Below are 21932 nucleotides of genomic sequence, written 5' to 3'. Positions count from 1 at the left end.
AGGTTTGGAGCCGAAAGGAGGCAGGCCGTCTGAAAGCTTTGTTATGGAACCCGAGGATGTGTAAATCATCTCCTCAGCGTCACGATCACCCTTGGACTGGTGGGTCTCCGGGAAGGACCCGTCATCTTTGAGCCGGGGCACATGGATCTTTCCACCACCTGCCAGCACTCAGCCTGTTCTTTCCCCACAGAAGTCATCCAGGAGATTTTTATCTCTCTACTTGGTTTGCTTGCTTTCTCCTAAGAGGGAAAGAAGCAGGACATGGCCCCAGTTTCCTTTTGTCTGAGGAAGAGGAGGCGTTCGGGAAGCAACTCTTAGCACAAGGATGACAAAATAGGGGTGGTGAGGCCCCCTTGGAGGCTGCGAAGAATCCCAGTTTGTCACCTGATCCATTTCCCCTTTCTCCAGGCTGGGCCACTGCAGGCCAAAATGAGAACAACTCTGATTGTGAAAACCTTCCCTCCCTCAGTGAACGGTTCTTCTCCATGTCTAACCCAATTCCCTCCTGCTGCACCATTTCATCCTTCTGTCCTTTCAGGAGAGAGAATAGCATTTAATCATTTGTTTCCCGAACATTATTAGATTACCCCTCAGCCCGCTCTCCAGGCTGAATAATCCCAAATCCTTGAATCCTTTCCGCATTAGACTAATTTTTCAACCCTTTAATCATCCTTGAGGTTGTTCTCTGATGCCTTTCATGTGTCTTTTACTGAGGAGCCCAGAATTGGACACAGAGAATGAGAGAGATTCATTTTCAACTTCCACGGCTAATTTGAATCCTGTTTTATGGCTGAACTTTATCCTCCCCCATCAGTCGATTAGAACAGCGCTATGGATCTCGGCTCCTGATCCATCTTTGCCGTTGCTGCCGCTTACTTCCAAATACAAATTCATTCTGAAAAGAAGGCGTAGCTCTCTTACTTGAGTAAATCTACCTGAGCATTTTGAGAAAAGTAACTGAAGGCAGCCCTGCTGTCAAAGAGAACAGCTGAGTAAGGTCTCTGTTTTAGTCACTGGAATAGGGGGGAATTCATAATAGTTTGAATTTGGGTTTTTTAAAATTGCATACTCTGTAGGATTTCATGAGAACAAGCACACTGAATGTGCATACTGATATTAAACAGAGTAATTATTAAAATTATTATTAAAAAACCTTCTTGCAGCTAGCCTGGAAAGCCAGTTTTTTCATGTGTGTCATAAACCAGGTTCTGAAGACTGAGGCCCATACCCTGAACTCCATACTCTTATTATAGCCCAGCGTGCATTCTGTATTCCAGCCTAGCCAGGCTTCTTGTAGCTCCTCCAACTCAGTCCTCTCTCTTTCTTCTGCCTCCCTCTCTCTTCATTAAATCCGTATTTAAGACTCCCTTCCCCTGAGCTTTCTTTAGTCTCTCCTGTCCTACTGAATTTGTAGATCTTTCCATGTCCGTCTCCCCATATGGAGGGTAAGCGTCTCGTGGGCAGGGAACAGGCCTCGTGAATCTGCTGCATTTTCCCGAGCACTTAGTTCAGTGCATTCCCCCCGGGGGGCACTAAGAAAATGTCATCGTAACTACCACTCCCACCAGAAGCAGTTCGGCGGCCCCGGCCCCTGCTTGGTTTGGTCCGGACTGTCACCATGGGTCCCACGTCCCCGAGCTGCCCTCCGTAAGCAAACTCAGAACTTAAATCAGCAGCATTATCTCACTGTGGGCCTGATGATTGTGGGGAGCCAAGAGACAGTGGTGTCACCAGGAAACCAGGTCCAGGGACTCATGAGAGAAAGCTCTTAGGGCCAGGTCACCCCATGTAGCCAGCCCCAAGCTTCCAGACATGGACAGTGACCAGACACCTGAGACTGCTGAGAATGGGCCAGTCTGCAGAATGGGAGTCAAGCGCAGCAGGCGTGAAAGTTTGGCAGCTGGGCTTCCTTTCGCACCTTCTGAATTGGCTCAGAGAAGACAATAAACCGAGGGATCGTGAAATTTGCGGGAAATCGGAGTTGGGAGGTGCTTCGTGGGCCAACGGAGGCAAAGAAATGATGCAGTTGGACTCCCAAGGCGAGGAAAGCAGAGGAGATTCATCTTGGAAAATTGCAGATTACCACATCTGGGGAAAAATGAGCAGAAGCCCAGAGAAAGTTGGGAGAGTGGAAGCTGCAAATTAGGACTGACTGAATGGGGCCGAAGGATGTCTTCCCAGAGGCCAAGAATGCATGGCATGGTAAATCAGCCGAAAGGACTAACGTGGTTTGGCTTGTGCAGCGCTCCCTGAGACGTTCCCTTTAAAGTTCTCAGTGAGTCACCTCCTAGAGCGTTGAGGCTAATGCAGGGTTTCTGAGATCTAAACAGGTCGACTGACTGTAAGCCCGTGATTAGACTGTAAGCCCGTCAAAGGGCAGGGACTGTCTCTATCTGTTACCTATCTGTACATTCCAAGTGCTTAGTACAGTGCTGTGCACATAGTAAGCGCTCAATAAATACTATTGAATGAATGAATGAATGATTGATCAATCTCTGAGAACTGAATGAAGTGAATGCAATAGCTTCAATTGAGTGGCCAGATTTGGAGTAAGGAAAATGCCTAAGCACCCAGTACCCAAAGGTATAGGTTGTTGCCAGCATCACAGTTTATCTTTAAGATTGCCTGTCTATAAAGGCTTGGACCCTGGCCCAGGGGCAATATGATCATTAGATTGTAAGCGCCTCGGGGTCAGGCATCATGTGATCTGCTTCTGGTTTATTCTTGGGGTTTGGCACCCAGTCAGTATTCAATAAATACGAGTGATAGAAAAAGGCAAACTCCTTCAGGATGGTAGTGCTAAGCTGAAAATTTCTCTTTTCTCACTTTGGCCTTGCTGCCTCTGGGTCTCTGGCCCCTTACACTTACTTCCTAGTTTGTGATGCTGGTGCTTAAGAGTACTCCCAGAGCAGTTTCTCCAGCCTCAAATAATAATAATAATGATATTCGTTAAGCGCTTACTCTATGCCAAGCACTGTTCTAAGCGCTGGAGTAGATACAAGCTAATCAGGTTGGCCCACGTGGGGCTCACAGTCTTAATCCTCATTTTACAGATGAGGTAACTGAGGCACAGAGAAGTGAAGTGCCTTGCCCAAGGTCGCACAGCAGACAAGTGGCAGAGTCGGGATTAGAACCCACGTCCTCTGACTCCCAAGCCCGTGGTCTTGCCACTAAGCCTCGCTACTTAGTGGCAAACAGTGCTCTCTACTCCTCGAGCACTCCTCAAGAGTGCAACTCCCTGCTTGCCATTTCTTTTTCCTTAGCCTGGTTTTCTTTCTGAAGCTGGGCTAGGTGAAGGGAAGACAGATTACACATAATCCCTGCTGAAACCGAGATCTCGGCAGCACCTCTGCTGGGGAATAAGGAGGCTTCCCATATATCACTGCTTAGGCAGTTCAGTGCAAGTGGACTTGAAATAGTTCCTGATTCAGTCAGGAACAAAGGAAGGATACCTTTCGTCCCCATGACTCCATCCCACCCCCCGATCCTGCCTCTTGAAGTCAGAGCTGAGCCTGGAAATGGAGGGGGAACATTCAGAAACCTGGGGTGCCTGGCAGACCCCGGGGCTATTACGGTCCTCAGGAACAAGAAATGCCTGGATCGGGGCCAGGAAAGCCGTTCCATCATCTGCTGGAGTCCTCTTTCAAACTTTGGCCCACAAAGTCAGGACAGCTCCCCTTTCTCAGTCCATTTGTAATCTTAATTAAGTGGAACAGCTAAGGGGCCGGCATCCCCTCCTCAGTCTGACTGTTCTGCTGGTAGCTTCGGCAGCCTGTCAACGTGGCCCATCCCCTTGAACCCATCCATTCGTGAGAAAGTGGTTAAGGTTATCTCTGCTGTAGTGCTGGAATCGTGTTCTCGAAGGATTTTGTGCAGTGGGAAAATTGCAATATTAATAGCTTTTGTATCAACGGGAATTTGTGGTAGAAGGTAGATGGTTCGAATATACCACCTTGATAGGCCTTTTTAATACGAATTTCTCTATTTTATTCCTCTGACGCTCGCCATTATTTTGCTCTATTATAAACCGTAGAGTTTACAAATCACAAGAAACTTAATACTATTCAGTTCAGCGCGGTGAGGCTGGGAAGGCTAGCAGCTTTTCTCCATGACAGATGCCATTCTCAAATACTCAGCCATTTCTTCCTACCCCAAATATACTTGTGCCAACTTGTAGATAAGGTTATTCCAGAACAGACCCTTGTTGTGGAAAGAATGTTCCCTAATACTTATATCACAGTACACCCAAATAATTTAATGGCAGTGTGTGCTCTAGGGAGGACAAATGGCTTAGTGGAAAGGATCTGAGACTGAGAGTTCAAAGACCCAAGTTTTAGTCCCGCTCCTGCCAGGCTGCTACTGAGTAACCGGCACAAACCACTTGACCTCTGTGCCTCACTTTCCTCTTCTGTAAAATGGGGATCCTGGGAGCCTTGTGTGGGACAAGGACCGTGTCCTATCTGATCAACTTGAATCTCTCTCCAATGATTATTTCAGTGCTTCAGCGCCTTGGCACTTAGCAAGTGCTTACTAAATTCCATAATTATTATTATATCTTTTGACCTGTGAACTCCATATCAATATTCTTCAAGTTTGCTACTGCAGCTCGAGATCCTCTGCTTTGTATCGAGGCCAATATGCACCTGAGTGGCATGTGAAACGCAGAAGTTGAGAGGAGCCCCACTTGTCTAATGCTCTGTAAACTTTGGTCCACTGTCCATTAAAGGCTTCAGAAAAGTTTCTCGTGATCCTCTCTGCCCTTCTGAAATGAAGAGCAACTTCCTGATGTATGAGCTGTTCACTTCCATCCTAGGACTCTGCTCATAGTCGAAAGCGTTGTCCGAAGCCCTGGGGTAGATACAAGATAATCGGAATGTACACGGTCCTTGACTCACATGGAGTTCGCAGCCTAGGGGAGGAAGATCAGCTATTTTATCCCAGTTTTATAGATGGGATATAGAAGCACAGAGAGGTTCAGTGACCTGCCCGTGGTGTCACAGCCTACTCTTAGATCGCGAGCCCCTGGAGGGACAGGGACCACGCCTAATTCCCATCTGTGTAATCTCTCCTAGTGTTTTGTACAGTGCTCTCTGCACACAGTAAACACTTAATAAATAGTCTTACTACTAACAGCAGAGCCAGGATTAGAACCTGATTCTCCTGATCCCCATCCTCTTTTCACTAAAGCCATGGACTCATTGGGTTGTACCCCCAGGCATTTCCTCAACTTCTTCACCTTTCTCATTCAGGGAAATGAATGTTTATTACCCTTCTGGCAAGAAGAAGTACGGTCTGCTCCATTGTTTTGTTCTCCCTCTAAAAGGAATATTTTATTTTAAGGTCTATTCCCCCATTCCTTATCTCTCAAAGAAGTTCTTGTAAAGATATTTTACAGCATCAGTGTCTTACCCTTGCTTTGTTAAAATATATGCTTATTTTTAAAAACATTTATGTAGCGTCTCCAGGGACCAAGGGAAGGCAGTTTAAATTTAACAGTGCGATGTTATCGGGAAGATGTTAAAGCATGTGGCTTCACTGATAAAACTCCGAGTCAGGAGGCTGGAAGGAAAAAGAGAAAGACCAGGAGGAGAAATCTGTGTAACTGGGCACAAGATCCCTGTTTTCCGTGCCAGTTCCCTCGTGACATTTGCCCCTTGCTCCATCTACTCCGAGAAACATAATGACATTCAGGCTGAGAGTAAGAACCACCCCGCTTCAAACGCGGGTTCTAAAGAACCTTCGGTTTCCTCGGGGACTTGGCCAGAGGTGACGTGAGGTCTTCCCCTGCCCTCCAGGTGGCCGAGGATACCCACACAGGCCATAAGGGAAGGTGCCATCTTGGACCTGAGATCTAGCTGGGTCTTGGATCTCCCACACTAGGTGGAAGCTGAGGGGCTTTTGTGGGTACACCGTGCAGTGAATTGTGGGATCTGAATAACAGCAAAGCAACATCTGGAAATTCCTCTTCTTGTTGCAGTTGGAATGGATCTCATTAACGTGGGCTTTGTAGTAAGTCGCAAGAACTGTTTTTAGTAAAATAATTCCTTTATTAATGAGGCCCGGTACAAACTGTTCAAATGTACTTAAAGCCGAATGACGTTTACCGCCCTTTGAACTCCTGGGTGATGGTCCGGCCCTTTCTTCGGTCTGGGTTTCGGTCAGGAGGTTTGGCTTTGTCACTGCTGGGAAGAGCAGGCCCACCTGTCGGGAAACTCTGTCGGCCTGGGCCGGGGAGGGAAGCTTACGTCAGCACCAGCAGGGTGCAGCCAACGGGACACGTGACTCTTTAGCATCCACTCAGGTCATTGCCGTCTTCAGGTTCGACTGCGATGACCTGGTCCAGATCCAGAGAGTGAGGTCAGGGCCTTCCTCGATATACTGGTTGTTAGAGGCGCCGGTCCAGAGTCAGGCGGTGAGGTTTTTAGGAGCAGGATGGGGGAGCAAGAGATGAGGCAGTAAGTTTGAGGTGTTAGGACACAGGAGTACAGTACAGCAGGAGGCCAAGAAGGCTTTCGGTTCACCCCAGCGAAGCATCACAGGGAACACCACGTTGATCCAGTAGCCGGCATTACCCCGTCAGAGGTTTATGGAGTAACCGACTCCATGGGCCCTTCTGTCCAACAGCTAGAAAATGGCAGAGCCCCAGCAGGGGGGCCACTGCCTTCCTTTTTATCTCCTCCGAATGATTTACCATTGGGCCCGGAACCGGAAATTTCTGCGTCGCTCCCAGCTCCGCCTTGTGCCAAGATGGCAACCAGATGCATCCCCACCTTCCTGGGTTTTGTGGTTAATGGATTGGATTTCTGCAGTACCGCTCTCCGTTTCACATTCTGTAAGTTATTGCTTTAAGATACCTGATCTCATCTGGGTCCTCGCAACCTCCCTGTGAGGTAGGGAAGAGAAGGGATTATCATCACCACCAGGTGGGGTCCTAATGCCCCGGGGTGGATGGCGGAGGCGCGGCCGGCCAAACCCAGGCCTTGGGCGGATGGCAGGGGAGGGGGCAAGGAGGCTGGGAGGCGGCAGGGGAGCGAGTCACTTCGGTTTTTCAGAGCTCCGTAGTTGGATTGAACCTAGGCGGCACTTGGGTTTCGGCCACCGACGCTGTACAAACACCAACTGGGATGATTGGAATTTGCATTTCGTGGGTTTGTGACACAACAGGAAGCAGCCAATTAATATGCCTCCTGGTGAGGAAGCCAAGCTGAAAAGGCAGTCCAGGAGGGCACCTACCCACACAATCTCTCCCCCGGTACTACTCCTGAAGTCCGTATTTCCCTGCCTCTCCTCGGGACTCAACAGTCCCACTGGATGATCAAGCTTCATCACCGAGTTGGCACTGAGGGATACCTGCTGGCAAGCTGAAATACTGCAGAACCCCTCCGGTTGTCAACTTTCCCATCTCTCCCTACTCCCTTCCCCCATGCCGTACACTTCCCGAAATTCAACGGTCGCCTTTATGAATTGCGATCTGGAGCATCCCGGTGCTAGATCGTGGCCAGCGACCCCTCCATCTGCAGGACCAGAGTCGTCTTCAGTGGGAGCCCACCCAGTCGCTCACCATCTCTGCCCCCAGCCTCATTGCCAAGGAGCAGGAACTGGCATTTTTCCCCTCATCAGGAAGATTCCTCCCTACATCCCAGAGCCATCACGATATTTACTCACGGGCTTCCTGGTGCAAGGGATCCGAGGGCCCCCTCCGGAAAGCAGTGGGGAAGTTACCTCTAAACCAACCCCACGGGCTCGCCGCATCTAAGGCTGATACCAAACCCCACACACTTTCCTTTTAGAGGTGTGTAGCTCTGGAGTTCATTTTCTCGGGCGCTGACCCTCGGCCCCCGAGATCACCGGGACCGCCGGCTCCCACGGTTTGACAGGTGGACATTGGGTGGGGTGGATACAGTGACCGGTCACCGGGTGGAGATTCCACCTTCACTCGGTGTCTTGGCTTGTATCGAGGTGAGGCCCAGCCCAAAGTATGAAAGCCTGTCACAATAGCATTCACTTCCTTTCGTGTCTTTAATAACAATGAAGTCGCTGTCTCATGTCGGTGTCAGAGCTGAAAGCGGTGACCTAAGGCGGCTCGGTCAGAGCAGAGAGAAAGAAAGAGAGGGAGTGTGTGTTTGTGTTTGTGTGTGTCTTTGTCCATCTAATTGCCAAACTAGAGGTGGTGCTTCTAAAATGCGGTGTCATTCCTGGGGCTGTGTGTGCTATCCCTCCCCTTGGCCTCCTCCCCACTCCCAGTGCAGCTGAGTCTACTCTAGCCCGCCGTAGCACACGAGGAAGAAAGCCAGGTTTAGGTTACATTTCCGCCCCTCTGGGAAATGCTTTCACCTCAGCAGGCTGCTTAGTCAGAAGGCCTACGGACAATTTTTCAGGAGCTGCTCCGTGCGGGCGATTTCTGCCCGAGAAGCAGATATTTGCTGACGTTGACGGTGATGAAGCAAGGCAATAGATTATGGGCCACTCTGTGGAGTCAGCACTGTGACCCGGTCCAACGGGCACCTTGGTGGAGACCGAGGTCATGTGCCAACTTGCACCATAGAAAAACCTTGCTAGCAGTTCAGAGCTGACTGGCACATTAGGGAAATTGGGGCCGCCTTCAGGTTTGTGGTGGACCCCTTGATGTATGGGTCCCAGTTAGTAACTGGGAGGTGGTGAAAATACCTCAGAGTGCTTGGCATCTCAAGAAGAGATGAAAACACTGCTAGTTGCAGTGGCGTGGGATCTAGGCAAGTGCCGAGAGGCTAGCTAGGCCCCTGGGCTACAAAGCCTCTGTTTTCCTTTCATTGTGTTTAAGAGGCAGGGGAGGGGTCCTCATGGGCCAGAACTGGTACAGAAATGACACAGGTTGCCAAAGTGCAGGCTGGTGGGAGGCAGTGTTTGCGAAACCATCCTTAGTGTCTTCAGAAGAATTTCCCACTCAACAACAGCGCCATGGAGGCTCCGAAGATCTCCCAGATCACAAAAAGTGTCCTCCCGCCTTCACACCCTTTCCAGTCTCTGTCCCTGGCTACCCTGACTTGTAGCGTGGTCTCTTGGGTCGAAGAAGTCGGTGAAATTGTACTCGAGTGGCAATGTGACTGAGAAAATCTCTTGCACCCTCACATCCCGAGGTCATGTAAATGCCATGGGGCACTTCGGCCCAAACCGAGCCCATCCGGTTACAGGCAGCCGAGGTGATTGAAATATCCCCAAACCTAATGACCCAGTCAGCGTTGCTAAACTGACACCCCGTTTTGGCTTTAGAACACGTCAGTTTCAGTGTTAAATCACCAGCCATTCCTTTTGTGGGTCTGTACTATCCCATGGGGGTGTGGGATGCGGGGAGCAGCCTCGGGAATATGGAGAATTGAGCTGAGGGGGAGAGAAGGAGTAGTTTAACACCGGCAAGGGGCAGCAGCGAGGGAAAGCCTCGGGAGTGGGGAGGGATCGCCAATGTCCGGGGAGAGGTGACATGTCCATTCTACTTCTAATGAGGTGAAAGTCGGCCAGCCTATCGTGGAACCTCTCTGACTCAGCATAGAGACATTAATGAAGCCAGATTACTCATCCATAATTGATTGAGTAGACAGTTCAGAGTGATTTTAGTCTATAAAAAAAGAAACCACCTTGATTAAAGAACCAATCCCTCGTTTGCATCATTCCTCTGGTGAGAAAATTGATCCGGACTTAGGTGTCGGCTCGAAGTGCCACGTTGAGGAACCGTTGGTGTCGAGATCCAAGGACTGGTTGTAACTCTGCCAGGGTGGTGGGGGGGAGCCCCGCCCCATTAGTGGGAGCCTTACACTGTCCTGGGAAATTATCCAGTAAAGAAGATTTCTGGGACCCTTCATCCCAGATGGAGAAGAAAGGTCACTCCGGGGGAACTAAGGGGACCAACCGGGGAAGCCGACGACCGGGGAGTCTGGCAGAAGCTGCTGATGCCGTGTCCAAGATCCCTGAACAAGAGTTAGTGTCCTGCCCTTCTAGAGGACAATGGAGGCTCAGGATAACAAGCCTGATCTCAGAATCAGGACCCACGTTACTGAAGGGGAACTGCCAGCCCTTGACCAACACCACCTGGGAAAGAGTTGCTGCTAATACAGGTTGATGCCCAACAAAAGATTCCTTGTAGGAAGCCAACTCCAAGACAATCAGCCTTCCATTGGGTGATTCTTCTTCATGGACAGACCCTTTTGGGGAACATGAGAACTCTATGGCTTCTTCCCGGTTCAATCGCCTTGCCCCGGGGGAATTGGAATGAACCCCTTAGGGCCCCTGCTGATCTTTTAATAGACTATCTCATGCTTGCCAATGAGCTTGTCCATTGAGGACTCCCCACCCCAAGTTCTTGCCCAAAGCATCAGGTGGGAGCATTGGGAAGAGTCCTTGAGATCCCTCTAATGGCAGAGGGCACAGAGGAAGTATCACATTGGAGTTGTTGGAAACTTGCTCTAGGTATTGTTGTGTTTCATCTTTTCACACAGCCTTTCTTCTTTCAGACCCGACCCACGTGGGCCCATTTCAGATTATAAGTCGGCCGTTCCTTATGTGGGTCTGTACTGCCCCTCGCTGACAATCAGGAAGCAGCCGTCCCAGAGAGAGAAAGAGCTGGATCCTCAAATGCCCCTTGACCCAGGACCTCAGCAGGGAGCACAGCCCCTCATGTCAGAGACTCCTTGCTGTTGATGCCAAACCTGTTAGTTCCTTCTGAACTTCAGCGTCCCCTCCCTCTGGTATGAGAAGGTGAGAGAGTGAATTCAGACAGGGCCTCTGCTCCTCAGGTACATTTGGCTAAATGGACTCAGTTTACGAGTCAGCAGGGCTCAACTCCTCCCTAGAAGTAGGGGAGACTTTTTTTTTTTTTGAGCATGGTTTGTGCTTAGAGAGAATATCGTGGACTCTCAAAAGGTATTAGGGTTTGATGTCTGTCAGGCAGCTGAGCAGCTTCCCTGTCTAGCAAATATAAAGCAGCAAGGCCTAATGGATACAGCACGAGCCTGGGAATCGGAAGGACCTGGGTTCTAATCCTGGCTCCGCCGCTTGTCTACTACGAGAAGCAGCGTGGCGCAGTGGAAAGAGCACGGGCTTTGGAGTCAGGGCTCATGAGTTCGAATCCCAGCTCTGCCACTTGTCAGCTGTGTGACTGTGGGCAAGTCACTTAACTTCTCTGTGCCTCAGTTCCCTCATCTGTAAAATGGGGATTAAGACTGTGAGCCCCACGTGGGACAACCTGATTCCCCTGTGTTTACCCCAGTGCTTAGAACAGTGCTCTGCACATAGTAAGTGCTTAACAAATACCAACATTATTATTAGGTGACCTTGGGGAAGGCACTTCGATTCTGTGAGCCTCAGTTACCCCATCTGTAAAATGGGGACTAAGACCATGAGCTCCATGTGGGTCAGGGACTGTGACCAAACCGATTATCCTGTATCTACCCCAGCACCTGTACAGTGCCTGGCACATAGTAAGCACTTAAGTCAGTCAGTCATACTTATTTTGTGCTGACTGTGTGCAGAGCACTGTACTAAGCGCTTGGGAGAATACAACAAGAAACAGACACGTTCTCTGTCCACAATGAGCTCACAGGGTAGAGCTTACAGCCTACCGATTAATACCATTTTTAAAAATGCGTTGAGGACTCACGCTTGGAAATTGGTTGAATTTTGGAGTGATACATAGACTAGAGTGGGCCCCATCCAGCAGGGTTTGCTCTCGTGTCAAGTCCCGCTCCCCCCGCCCCGGCCTAAAACACCACCGTCCAACTGTCCACCCTCGTGACTGAGGTAACACTTGCACATTTCAGTAGCAAACCGGCACCCTCTCTGCCTTCCCCATGTCTGGAAAGCAAGCTTTGTTTCCCAGTCAGCTCCCTAGGCCCCCAGGAATGTTAGACACAGTGACTGAATTTTCCTCCGACACTGTTTCCATGGCGAACAACCCCATCTCAGTTAAAGGGCACGATGCCTCCTAACGCTGACTTTCTAGACCTGGTTTTTCCATTTCTGTTTCATATTTCCTTTCCTAAGTAGACCCGGTTTAGTCAACGATGTGACTAACGAGACCCCGAGTCTTGATTCCCATGAAGCCGGAGAAGGCCGCCAGGAGGCCTGTCCTCCCCCTCCGCACCCCCAAGGCATGTTCCGTTGGGGTGGTTGCTGTTCTGGCGCCCGTCAGCTGAGCAGGAGAGTTTGAATCATAACCCAGGAGCCAAGGAAACCCTTACCTCATCCCAGGACATTCACAGATTCAACTCCAATTTGGGAGAGCCCTGAGGGTCTTCGCAAAGTCTAGGCCCTGTCATCTGGCACGCACATGAGCCCTGTAGAAGACACGGGGTTCTCGACAGGCACGAGACCCCGAGAGCTAAGGAACCGTACTAGGGTTTTCCCTTCCGTGGTCAAAAGCAGGGTGGACCCTTGGACATTTTCAACACCCTGGGCTCGCTCTTTTGGTCCATGGAAATATCCACCCGCAATAGGTCAGCGGTAAGCGACGTGCCGTCGGACCAGCAGTCAGTGGCCTTTGAAGAGCAGTGTGGCCTTTTTGAAAGGGCACGGGTTTTGGAGTCAGAGGACTTGGGTTCTAATTCCCCCTCTGCCACTTGCCTGCTGTGTGACTTGGGCAAGTCACGTAACATCTCTGTGCCTGAGTTTCCTCATCTGTAAAATGGGCTTTCGGTCCCTGTTCTCCCTCCTACTTAGACTGTGAACCCTATGTGGAACAGGGACTGTGTCCAACAAGATTATCTCTTATCTACCCCAGTACCTGGAATAGAGTAAGTGCTTAACAAAGAACAACCACAATTAGTATTATTATTATTTATTTAGGGCCTACTGTGGCATAGTACTAAGCGTGTGTCTTAGTGGATAGGGCATGGGCCTGGGAGTCAGAAGGACCTGAGTTCTAATCCCATCGCCCCCACTTGTCCGCTGAGTGACCTTGGTGACTTCATCTTTAAAATGGAGATTAAGACTGTGAGCCCCATGGGAGACATGGACTGTGTCCACCCTGACTAGCTCGCATCTACACCAACACTTAGTACAGTGTTTGGCACATAGTAAGCACTTAACAAATACCATTGTTTAAAAAATACAGTAGAATTAATAGCCCCGATCCATTGTTTAAAAAATACAGTAGAATTAATAGCCCCGATCCTTGCCTTCAAGGAGCAGACAGTCCAGCCGGGAAGACACCCACTGAAGTTGATTTGGAGGAAGTAATAAAATACAGTATATAAGAGATACGCAACAGTGCCTACGATGTGCAAAGGGGCTGAGAGGGGAGTTACAGACATGTTTGGTAGGGAGATTGGAAATTCATCGGGAAAGACCTCCTGGAGGAGATGTGATTTCAGAGAAAGGAGACTGGGGCGTAAGATGTGAGAGCTTGGGCCCCAGCCTCTTCTCTCAGTTGGGTTGGACCTCTGACCCTGATGGAAAAACCCTGCCCTTACCTGATAATCGTAAGGGGCGAGTGTTGATGACCAATGTAGGGCAGAGTCAGGAGCGAAGCGACAGGACTTTAAAGATCAGTGTCATCTTCTTGAGGTCTGTGTACCATTCTGGAGCTGGTATGGCTGGAAGCCCTGAACAGAGAGGATTATAGCTCTCCCAGAGGCACCCAGCACATATGTCAATCTCCCAGCCATGATAGAGAGCAGAGATATGTTTTTTTCCCCCACCCTGTGCTGCCCGCATTAGGGTCCCTGCTTCTTGTCCCCGCTCCTGTACTGCCTGGTGAAACCATAAAGGATGGCAGGACCTTTCCTAGGAGGAGAGGAAACGAATTGAGATCTCAAGGTCTCATTTTACTTCTCCTCCTGCTTTCTATCATGGTGACTTTCCACCGGATGCAGACCTGGGGCCTCCGGCCTTCCAGGTGGAATCGATTTGAGAATAATGCAGCCGCTTCTACCCTTCGCTTGCCCTGAGAACAACGTGTCCCTTCTGAAATGCTGCCCTCCAAAAGTACCCATCTGCCCACCCTCTATCACCATGTTACCTTGACTCCCACTCTCGGTAGCTGCCGGAGGAACTCTGCGCACAGAGATTTTTTCCCTCCCAGGTTTTATAAGGCTCTTGTCTTTGAGGCAGAAAGGCACTTCCTGCCAAATTTTGAGCAGCAGTGAGGAAGTTGACAGTGGGAATGAGCCTCTGAATGTTTTCTTTTTGCACTGCTAAGGACCCGTTACCTCCGGGTCTCCCTAGAAAGGGAACAAATGAAATGCAGTTGTGCAGCATTTGAGTGCCCGAACTGAGTAACTGGATTATCTGAGGTCGACAGCGAGGGGGAAGGACAGGGGTTTTCTCTGACCCCTGTGGTGCAACCGTAAGCGCTCAATAAATACAATTGAATTGAATGAGTGAATGAACAGTGGGTGATAGCGTGAGTGACCTTGAATCGATCACCTCCTCGAGCGCGGTTCGGCTGCCCCTGCTGATCCTGCCCAGGCTGCTGTGGCACAGACCGCTTTATAAACACCCCCATCATTTCAGCTCGTTGCTGCAGAGGGTAGCAGGGGTGATGCCCTTCTCCTGGGCACTTGCATGTGTGTGGGAAGGGTGAATGAGACCCCTCTCCAGCACAGCCGGAGGTTGGGGGCACAGGAAATTAACAGCCCTGCTTGCCGACGGGTGAGTCCCTCAAACAGGCTCCCCCCGCCCCCCATCCGCCTGTTCCTTGTGTTCGGCTGGTGATCCGAGTGGAGTCTGAATGCTTGGGGTGTGTGGGAGATGTCATTATTTCTTGCTTTCAGTGTAGCTGACATGTTTTTCAGTGTTTTACTGCTTTGTTTATTACTATGAACAAGTTTTAAGTTGTGCAACCACAGGGAAGGCCTGTCCGGCCAGGCAGTATGCTGCCTTCTCCCCTCAACTCTCTCAGCCCCGATCAGGAGCTAATGGGCCGATCGCATATCCGGCCTGCGCCGGAGGGCAGAGATCAGTCCCCAAGAGGTCTGACGGAGTGTGTAGGGGACTGTTTTAGCCGCTGGGGTTAGGGGCCTTATGTCTTCTATACAGTTATTGTTGGACCTGACAGAAGAATTTCTCCTCTGGGGCCCGGGGCCATCAGAAGGCTCTGTCATCCAGTTGGGCCAGCTTCATGGGCCTTTCTGTCCATCGGGAAGTGGAGCTTAGGCTCGATCAATCAATCAGTCGATCAACCCGGGGTCAAGGTCTTTGGTAGGCGACTGCAGTAGCTCATGCCTTCCGAGTGCCATGCTTCAGGGAGATCCAGTCAATCCTGGATCAAATTTCTCCATCCCCAAAATGATCAGTTAGTGGTACTTATTGAATACCTACTGTGTGCAAAGCACTGAATGAAGTGCTTGAGAGAGGTCAATACAGTAGCGTTGGTGGGCACAATGATTGCCCGAGTTAGCATTTGCACCCCCATTCAGAAATCTCCGGGGGAGGGGGGGTGGCTCCCTGTTTTCACCTCCATCATGGGGGAGGGATCTAGGAATCTAGGTTTTAGTCTTCACTGCTGTTACCTAGTACAATACCACATGTGGAAAGCCCTCCATCCTTATTGTGAGTCATGATGATGATGATGATGATGAGCTAGTCACTCCCATTGTATGTTTCAGGGGTGAGTAGGTGTGCCTCAAGAAACTTGGCCAGGAGCCAAATATGCTGGAGAGCGTGGTTTGGGGCTTTATGCCCCTGTTGTACGTTGCTCGGCACCACTGCTTTTTAAAACTTTGATTTGTTCTGAAATCGGATGCCTCCTTGATACCCAGTTTTATCTGCCAGTATGGCCAAAGACTCTGGGGGCTTTCTTTAGGCAATTTTCTTGAGAAAGCCCAGGTGTCTTCTGCCAGATTGTCGTGTGTGCTTCAGCTGGAAAGGCCACGCTTACTCAGAATGCCTTGCAGGGCCCAACAGCAGCCTGTGAGTGTGGCCATTCTCAGCTGATTTCCACGTTAGAGGCCAAGTTGACCATCCCAGTTGGCTCATTTGCCAAGATGACGGTGGGGCTTCGCTTTGTTTCTTTCTCAGGGGATGATGTCAAAAGCAATTTTAGCAATTTCCTTTTCTGTCTTGCCTCAAGCAGGGGGTGAGGGAGCGTCTTTCCCACCTGCAAGAAAGCTTCCCGGGTCGTTAAGGGAAGCTTCCTCAGCAGATGTGCACACCTCCTCTCTCTGCTGAGGGTGAGGGTGAGTAGTGAAGGCTTTACCGAGTTCTCACACTTGAGTGAGCAGCTTCACTCAAGCTGAAAAGCCCAAAAGCCTGACCCTGCAGAAAAGTGTGACTAATAAACCTTCCTCATGCAGGTGGTTTCCCCATTTGCTTGTGAAATGCCCTATCACTTCCCCCGGGGGTCCAGGTAAGTCGTCCACTGCTGCCTGTTCTAACTGCACGGTTTCCAAAGGCAACGAAGGGTCCGAATCCCTTTCTGGATGATGGTCTCGACCCAAAGGATTGATGCCAATGGTGTGTTTGATTTTCAGGTTCTCCAAGCCAGCCCCGATGTTCCTGGATGATTCCTTCAGAAAGTGGGCCCGGATCAGGGATTTCGTACCACCGTTTGGGATTAAAGGACAAGGTATGCCAGACCCAAACTTTCTTAGAGGGCAGAGCTCCTACCCAGAGCACTGTATAGTCAGCCCACTTGCCCTTCAGAGGGCAGAGTTTGGTGGGGTGGCCGAGAGCATCGTGGTTTCTTTCCCAGGCTGGGCGTGATGCGTCCATCCAGGAAACAGGTCAGACTGGGCGCGGGCACCATTGCCCTGGTGTCCACTCTCACTGCTCGCCAGCAGTAGCTTTGCTGACGAGAAAAGGAAGGTTTAGGGCCTTGGAACACTGACCTTTTCTACCCTGCCTCCTTCAGATTTATAGGGGGTCTCCGGATCTCGGGAGGGTGGACTCGTTAGCAAAATGGTGGTGATAAAACTAGTCGCCCACAAATCAAATTCATCATCAGGTAAACCCTGAATTGCAGGGAGATGTCTGTGAATGTCATTATAGTGATTGTAAGCTCTTTGAAGGCAGGGAACTGGGTCTTTTACTTATACTCTTCCAAGCACTTCCTTCGAGGCTCAGTAGATTTGGTTGATTTATTGGTTCCATGAGGGAAAAAAACAGCTAAACTTCAAGCAACAAATACCTAAAGAGAGAATACGAGAATTCCTTTCATGGGCACCATGGGGACAGGTAACCTAATTATTAGGATGGGGTTAAGCGTATTGCCAGACTGCGATCTAGTTCCATCCTATCTTCTTCACTCCCGAAATCAACCGAGGTTTCGGTGTGGGAAACACAAGGGATGAGAGTGGGCAGGGGGTAAGTCAGGCCTTCGGATTTCCCTCCCCTACTTTTCCTTCAGTGGCAGGATGGGGTGAACCACCTGACCTTCTCTGGAGAACCATCCTGGGCACAAATGCCCCTGACTGAAGGGCACTGATATTCAGGTGCCTTTTATAGCCATCCCACAGTTGGAACCCTTCTCCCTTTCAATTCCCCTTTTCTTGTCTCTGGCTGCTCCCGCCCCTCTAACATATTGGTAGTATTAGACTAAGATGCAGGGACATCAGAAGGGTCCTTCTTAAAAGACCTATTTTGTAGTCCAGGAAATGTGATCTCGGCATCTTTTCGAGTTGACATTGGCCCTGTTGACCGTGATCACCGTCCACAGGGGTACTGGGATGGCAGAGACCATCCATGACCAGTAGCCTCTTCCCATTCCGCTCACCCAGTCCGTCGGTTGGACTCCGTAACCGTTTTTGCCGGTCCCATCACTGTCTGTGACTCTCATCTTTGATCTCCATCTGCCCGGTGTTTGTGCCTGAGAAAACCAGTCAGTGATGGAAAGTAGTTTGAGGGGAAGAGGATCATCCCTGGTGATGAAAGCAGTATGTGGTGAGTAAGATTAAAAAAAAGTGACATCGGGCAGGAAGGTCCTTAAGGTCTCCTGCCTCAGGCCTTTGTTTCTAAGCAGGTAGATACCGAAGTGTTTCAGCCCCGTTGTTTGCCGTGATATGAGAGTTGGCCATTCCACAGTGTCTTCTAGTAATTCACCACTCAAGAGAGGCAAGACTTTCTTGCTTCTGCCCCTCTAAACTCTCCAGGCAAGAAAAGCCCATTCCTCTTGTTCAGTAGAAATAGAGCCTCTTCCTCCTCTTTCTCCTTCTCTTTCTCCTCCTCACCATCATTCAAGCATCCCTCAGCCATCTCTTCTCAGGACTGTAAACTCAATTCTTTAAACTGTCCCGACAGGACCCATTTTTCTTACCTTTAAACACTCGGTTGGCTTTTCCCCCATACCTTCTGCCCCTCTTTCTCCTCATCTGTTTAAGAGGGCTGGGACTGAAATGGAACCCAGGATCCTAGCGAGGGCCTGGCCGGTGCCGGGAGATCATCCTCCAGCCTTAGCCATCCTATTCCGTCCGTGTAGCTGAACTCAGTCTCATATTGGTGTCCTGAATAATGGCCCCGAAGTCATGACTCAGATTCAACCCTGGACCCATTCACCCCTTTTAATATTATGTTTTTTGTAGAGTGCTTGAGTTTTACTAAAAGGCTTTTTTGCATTATTTATCTCATTTTATCCTCCCCACATCCCCATAAAAGGATGGTATTATTGTTCCCATTTTACAGATGAGGAGACGGAGGCTCCGAGAGGTCAAATGACTTGCCCACTGTAGACAGGGAGTGGTAGACACATAGCCTCTGTTATATTATACTCTCCCAAGTGCTTAGTACAGTGTTATGCGACTGATTGTTTGTCCTTGGTTACATCGCAGGCCAGGGGCAGAGCCAGGGCTCCTGACTCCCAGCCCCAAACCCTTTTCAGTAGATAACACAGCTCCTCATATTCCTTTTATTCCTGTGATAGCTAGACTTTTCCCGTTCTGTATCATTTGTTGATTCCTATTTATCCCTTGGAAAGTGGATGGTGCACATGCCCTGATTGAATATCACTTTGTTTAGCTGTTTACTTAGCTTTATCTCTCTCTTCTAAGATTTTAACACTCTCCCCTATTTAGGACGTAGTCCAGTTTCATGAACCACCCATTCTCTCTCAGACTGTAAACTCCTCTTGGTCAGGCAGTGTGTCCTGTTCTTCTGTTATACTTTCCTAAGTGCTCAGTATATGCCTGGCACTCACTAGCCACTCGGGGATTACAGTTACTGCTAGTGAAGTTCCTCTCCCTCAGGATGGCGGCTTCCCCCACTGCCCTCTGCCATCCAGCTTCCCTTTTCTCAATAATCCAGCGAGAACCATTGTGGAATTTTTGCAGAAGGAAGGCTCGGAGCTGGAGCCGAGCGTCGGGAGGGAGTGAAGAGCATTTGAATGTCCTCGTTCCGGGCGGGCACCCAGAGGCCCTGGAGGACGAACAGGCCCGCGGAGAAGGGCGGGACAACCCGCGAAAGGTTCCACTCCCAGGGTTGTCAGATTTAGTGCAACGCATGCTGTTCAGCTGACTCTGGAACGGGGCGCGAGGTGGAAGGAGATGACAGAGCAGCACTGGCAGCCTTCACGTTTCCTCTCTTCCTTGCCCGCGCCCATCACCCACATGATGTTATGTAAATCTGGGAGCTTGGATTGAATTTCCCGATTTCAAAGGGGGGAAAAAATAGACCCTGCAGTCGCGCCAATAGATGAGGGTGGGAGCCAAGGAGCCGAAACATTGAATGGGGATTTTTCATGGTCTCATGGGATGAAATTTGGTGCCAAGTTTCGATCTGGAAGTATTTTTTGTTTTAAGTGGGAGGGATGAATTATAACTCTCCAAAAAACAGAGTGTCTAATGGCCGTGCTGACAGCTGGGGAGCCCCGGGGAGCTGAATGGTGCCCCTCTCCTGTCACAGGCCGCATGGAATTCTTGCCTCAGTCGCTCTCTAGGCACCTTCCAGGACTCCGTCTAGATAAATGCCAGGACTTGGATCAGCCTCTCTCTGAGGCCGTTGGTCCCTGTCCCTCGGATAGCTTCTCCGCTCCTTCTCCAGGCCGTGTGGTGAAGCAGTGCAGGGCTGACGCAAACCAGAGATTATCAGAGCGGCGATGGGGTGGGAATTGTCTAGGGAACTTCCTGGCTTTAAAACTGAAGGTGGGTTGCTTAGAGCTCGCGGGGAAGGCCTGTGAGTGGGGATTACCCCGAAGAGTCTGCAGTGGAGCAAACGCTTGGTGACCAACCGCTCCAGACCAGGTTGGCGGGGCAGTTAGCCAGATGTCTGAGTGGCTTCTCTGGTGCTTTACTGCCCTGCTTCTTGCTCTGTGAGGCAACGGGTCAGGTGATGGGATGTCGTCCTTGCCTCTGGGTCCCTCAGGACCTCACAGATTCAGCCATAGAGCCTCCCCACTGGCACCCTCCCAGACCACATCCTCGACCACCCAAGAGCTGTCCACAGGATTGACAGCGGTGCTTCTCGCTCTGCAGAGGGCAAGTCATAAGGGACTCTTTTCACATCCCCCCGTGACTGTGGGGGGCCGAGGTTGGGGGGTGCAGCCCAAGTTGCCTTTGGCCGAACTTACGTGAGAGTCAAAACAAATGAGCTTCCTCGATCAGGGATTTGCAAAGTGAGGCCCAGTTCCCTGGTGGACCAAGGAACCGGGACTTCGTCAAAGCCTTAATCCCCATATAGTTGCTGTCAGTGGGGAAGACATGGAGAATCGAGCTTATTCCCAGACTCACGGGTTGCCTAGGTCCAAGCGTAAAGCGAGGACAAGTAGCTTTGGTCTCTCTCTGACTACCGACCAACTCGTGGATGGGTATCCGCATCGCTTTCCATGCTGTCTATCAAGCCAGCGCCATTCTTGTGCAGCCGGCCCAAGCAAGGAGAGGTCAAGTTTGCGACTGCAGCCTGGCTCTGGACACCACACCAGGGGCTGTGCCGAGAGCTAGCCTACCTTCCCTAGCTAAGCCTGAGTCTGGACCCTGAGACTTGGGAGGGGCTGCCTCTTCCTCTGGGGAAAGCCGCCGAGCGAATCAACACACCGTTCGGAGAGGACAGGAAAGCAGGCCTGTCCACGGCAAGGGGCCTCGGGCAGCAGAAGAACGACCTCTGCCCCTCTCATCTGCCACGGGTTTCCTCAGCTGCCTGGGAAATGCCAGGATCAGGGCTGAATATCCAGGGGACCTAATCTCCCAACAGGTATTTTGGGCTGGACTTCCAAAATAACACCCACATTTAGCCTCCGGTCAGCCGTAGCCTCCACTTAACGTTTGATCCCGAGCAGAACCCGCACTGGATTGGAGCCCGAGGGCAGCTTCCCATCTACTTGGGTTTGGAGTTCTCCCCCGAATCTTAGGGTCAGCATCGACGACGAGAACTGGATCACCTTCTTACCTTCTCCAACTTCTCTCTCCGGCAGATAACCTGATCAAAGCCATCCTGTCGGCAACCAAAGAGTATCGGCTGACTCTGGCCCTGGATGGGTAAGTTGCCTCCCCTGGGGGGACGGGCTCGAATTCTGCTTCCCTCTACTCCCGTTCACCCCGGGGCTCTCCGCCCTGTAGGAATATCGGTGAGAGATCACGAGGTTGCGTGAGAAAGCACGTCGCACTGGGAAGTGATAGGGTGGGTAGGTGCGAGGTGGGAACTGGGATTTTGGCTGAGGTTCATATGGGCCTGTCGAACGCTTCGTTCCTGCAGCGGGGAAGTGCTCATCTGCTGCACTGTTTGTGGGATTGGTCATGAGCATGTGTTTGCACGTGTGTTATAGGTATTTCCTTCTATAATCCTACTGGTGGTAGATCCTGTTCCCCTTCCCCCTGTGTGAGGATGCAGCTGAAAAGTTCCTGCCACGCTAATTGTGCCATCGTATTGGCCGCTGGCAGCGCCTGGTACTCTTTTGGGTTCTGCCTTAGTGTCACGGAGCCTCTCCTTTCCTAATTGCAGTCTGCCAAGTCCTTTTGTCTGCCACAGATAAAACAGGCAAATGGGCAGCTCGATAAACCTTCTTTTTGGCCTAACACCGGATGCTACGTTGATGTCACATT

The 21932-nt window shown here is 50.5% G+C and overlaps 1 protein-coding gene across 9 annotated transcripts in view; it reads left to right on the top strand.

The window, feature by feature from the left end:
• Nucleotides 1-21932, top strand: part of ST3GAL3 (ST3 beta-galactoside alpha-2,3-sialyltransferase 3) — a 216366-nt gene that overhangs the window by 154988 nt on the left and 39446 nt on the right. For all 9 annotated transcript variants that reach the window (XM_029083372.2, XM_029083371.2, XM_029083375.2 and 6 more), the window contains 2 exons: nucleotides 16440-16534; nucleotides 21305-21368. In XM_029083372.2, the coding sequence (XP_028939205.1) occupies nucleotides 16440-16534; nucleotides 21305-21368 (159 nt within the window). The remainder of the gene's footprint in view (nucleotides 1-16439; nucleotides 16535-21304; nucleotides 21369-21932) is intronic.

The sequence above is a fragment of the Ornithorhynchus anatinus genome, chromosome 18 (assembly GCF_004115215.2).
Source record: "Ornithorhynchus anatinus isolate Pmale09 chromosome 18, mOrnAna1.pri.v4, whole genome shotgun sequence".
In the NCBI taxonomy this organism is placed as follows: Eukaryota; Metazoa; Chordata; class Mammalia; order Monotremata; family Ornithorhynchidae; genus Ornithorhynchus; species Ornithorhynchus anatinus.
Note: the sequence above shows the minus strand (reverse complement) of the source record. Positions and strands in the feature narration are given on the sequence as shown.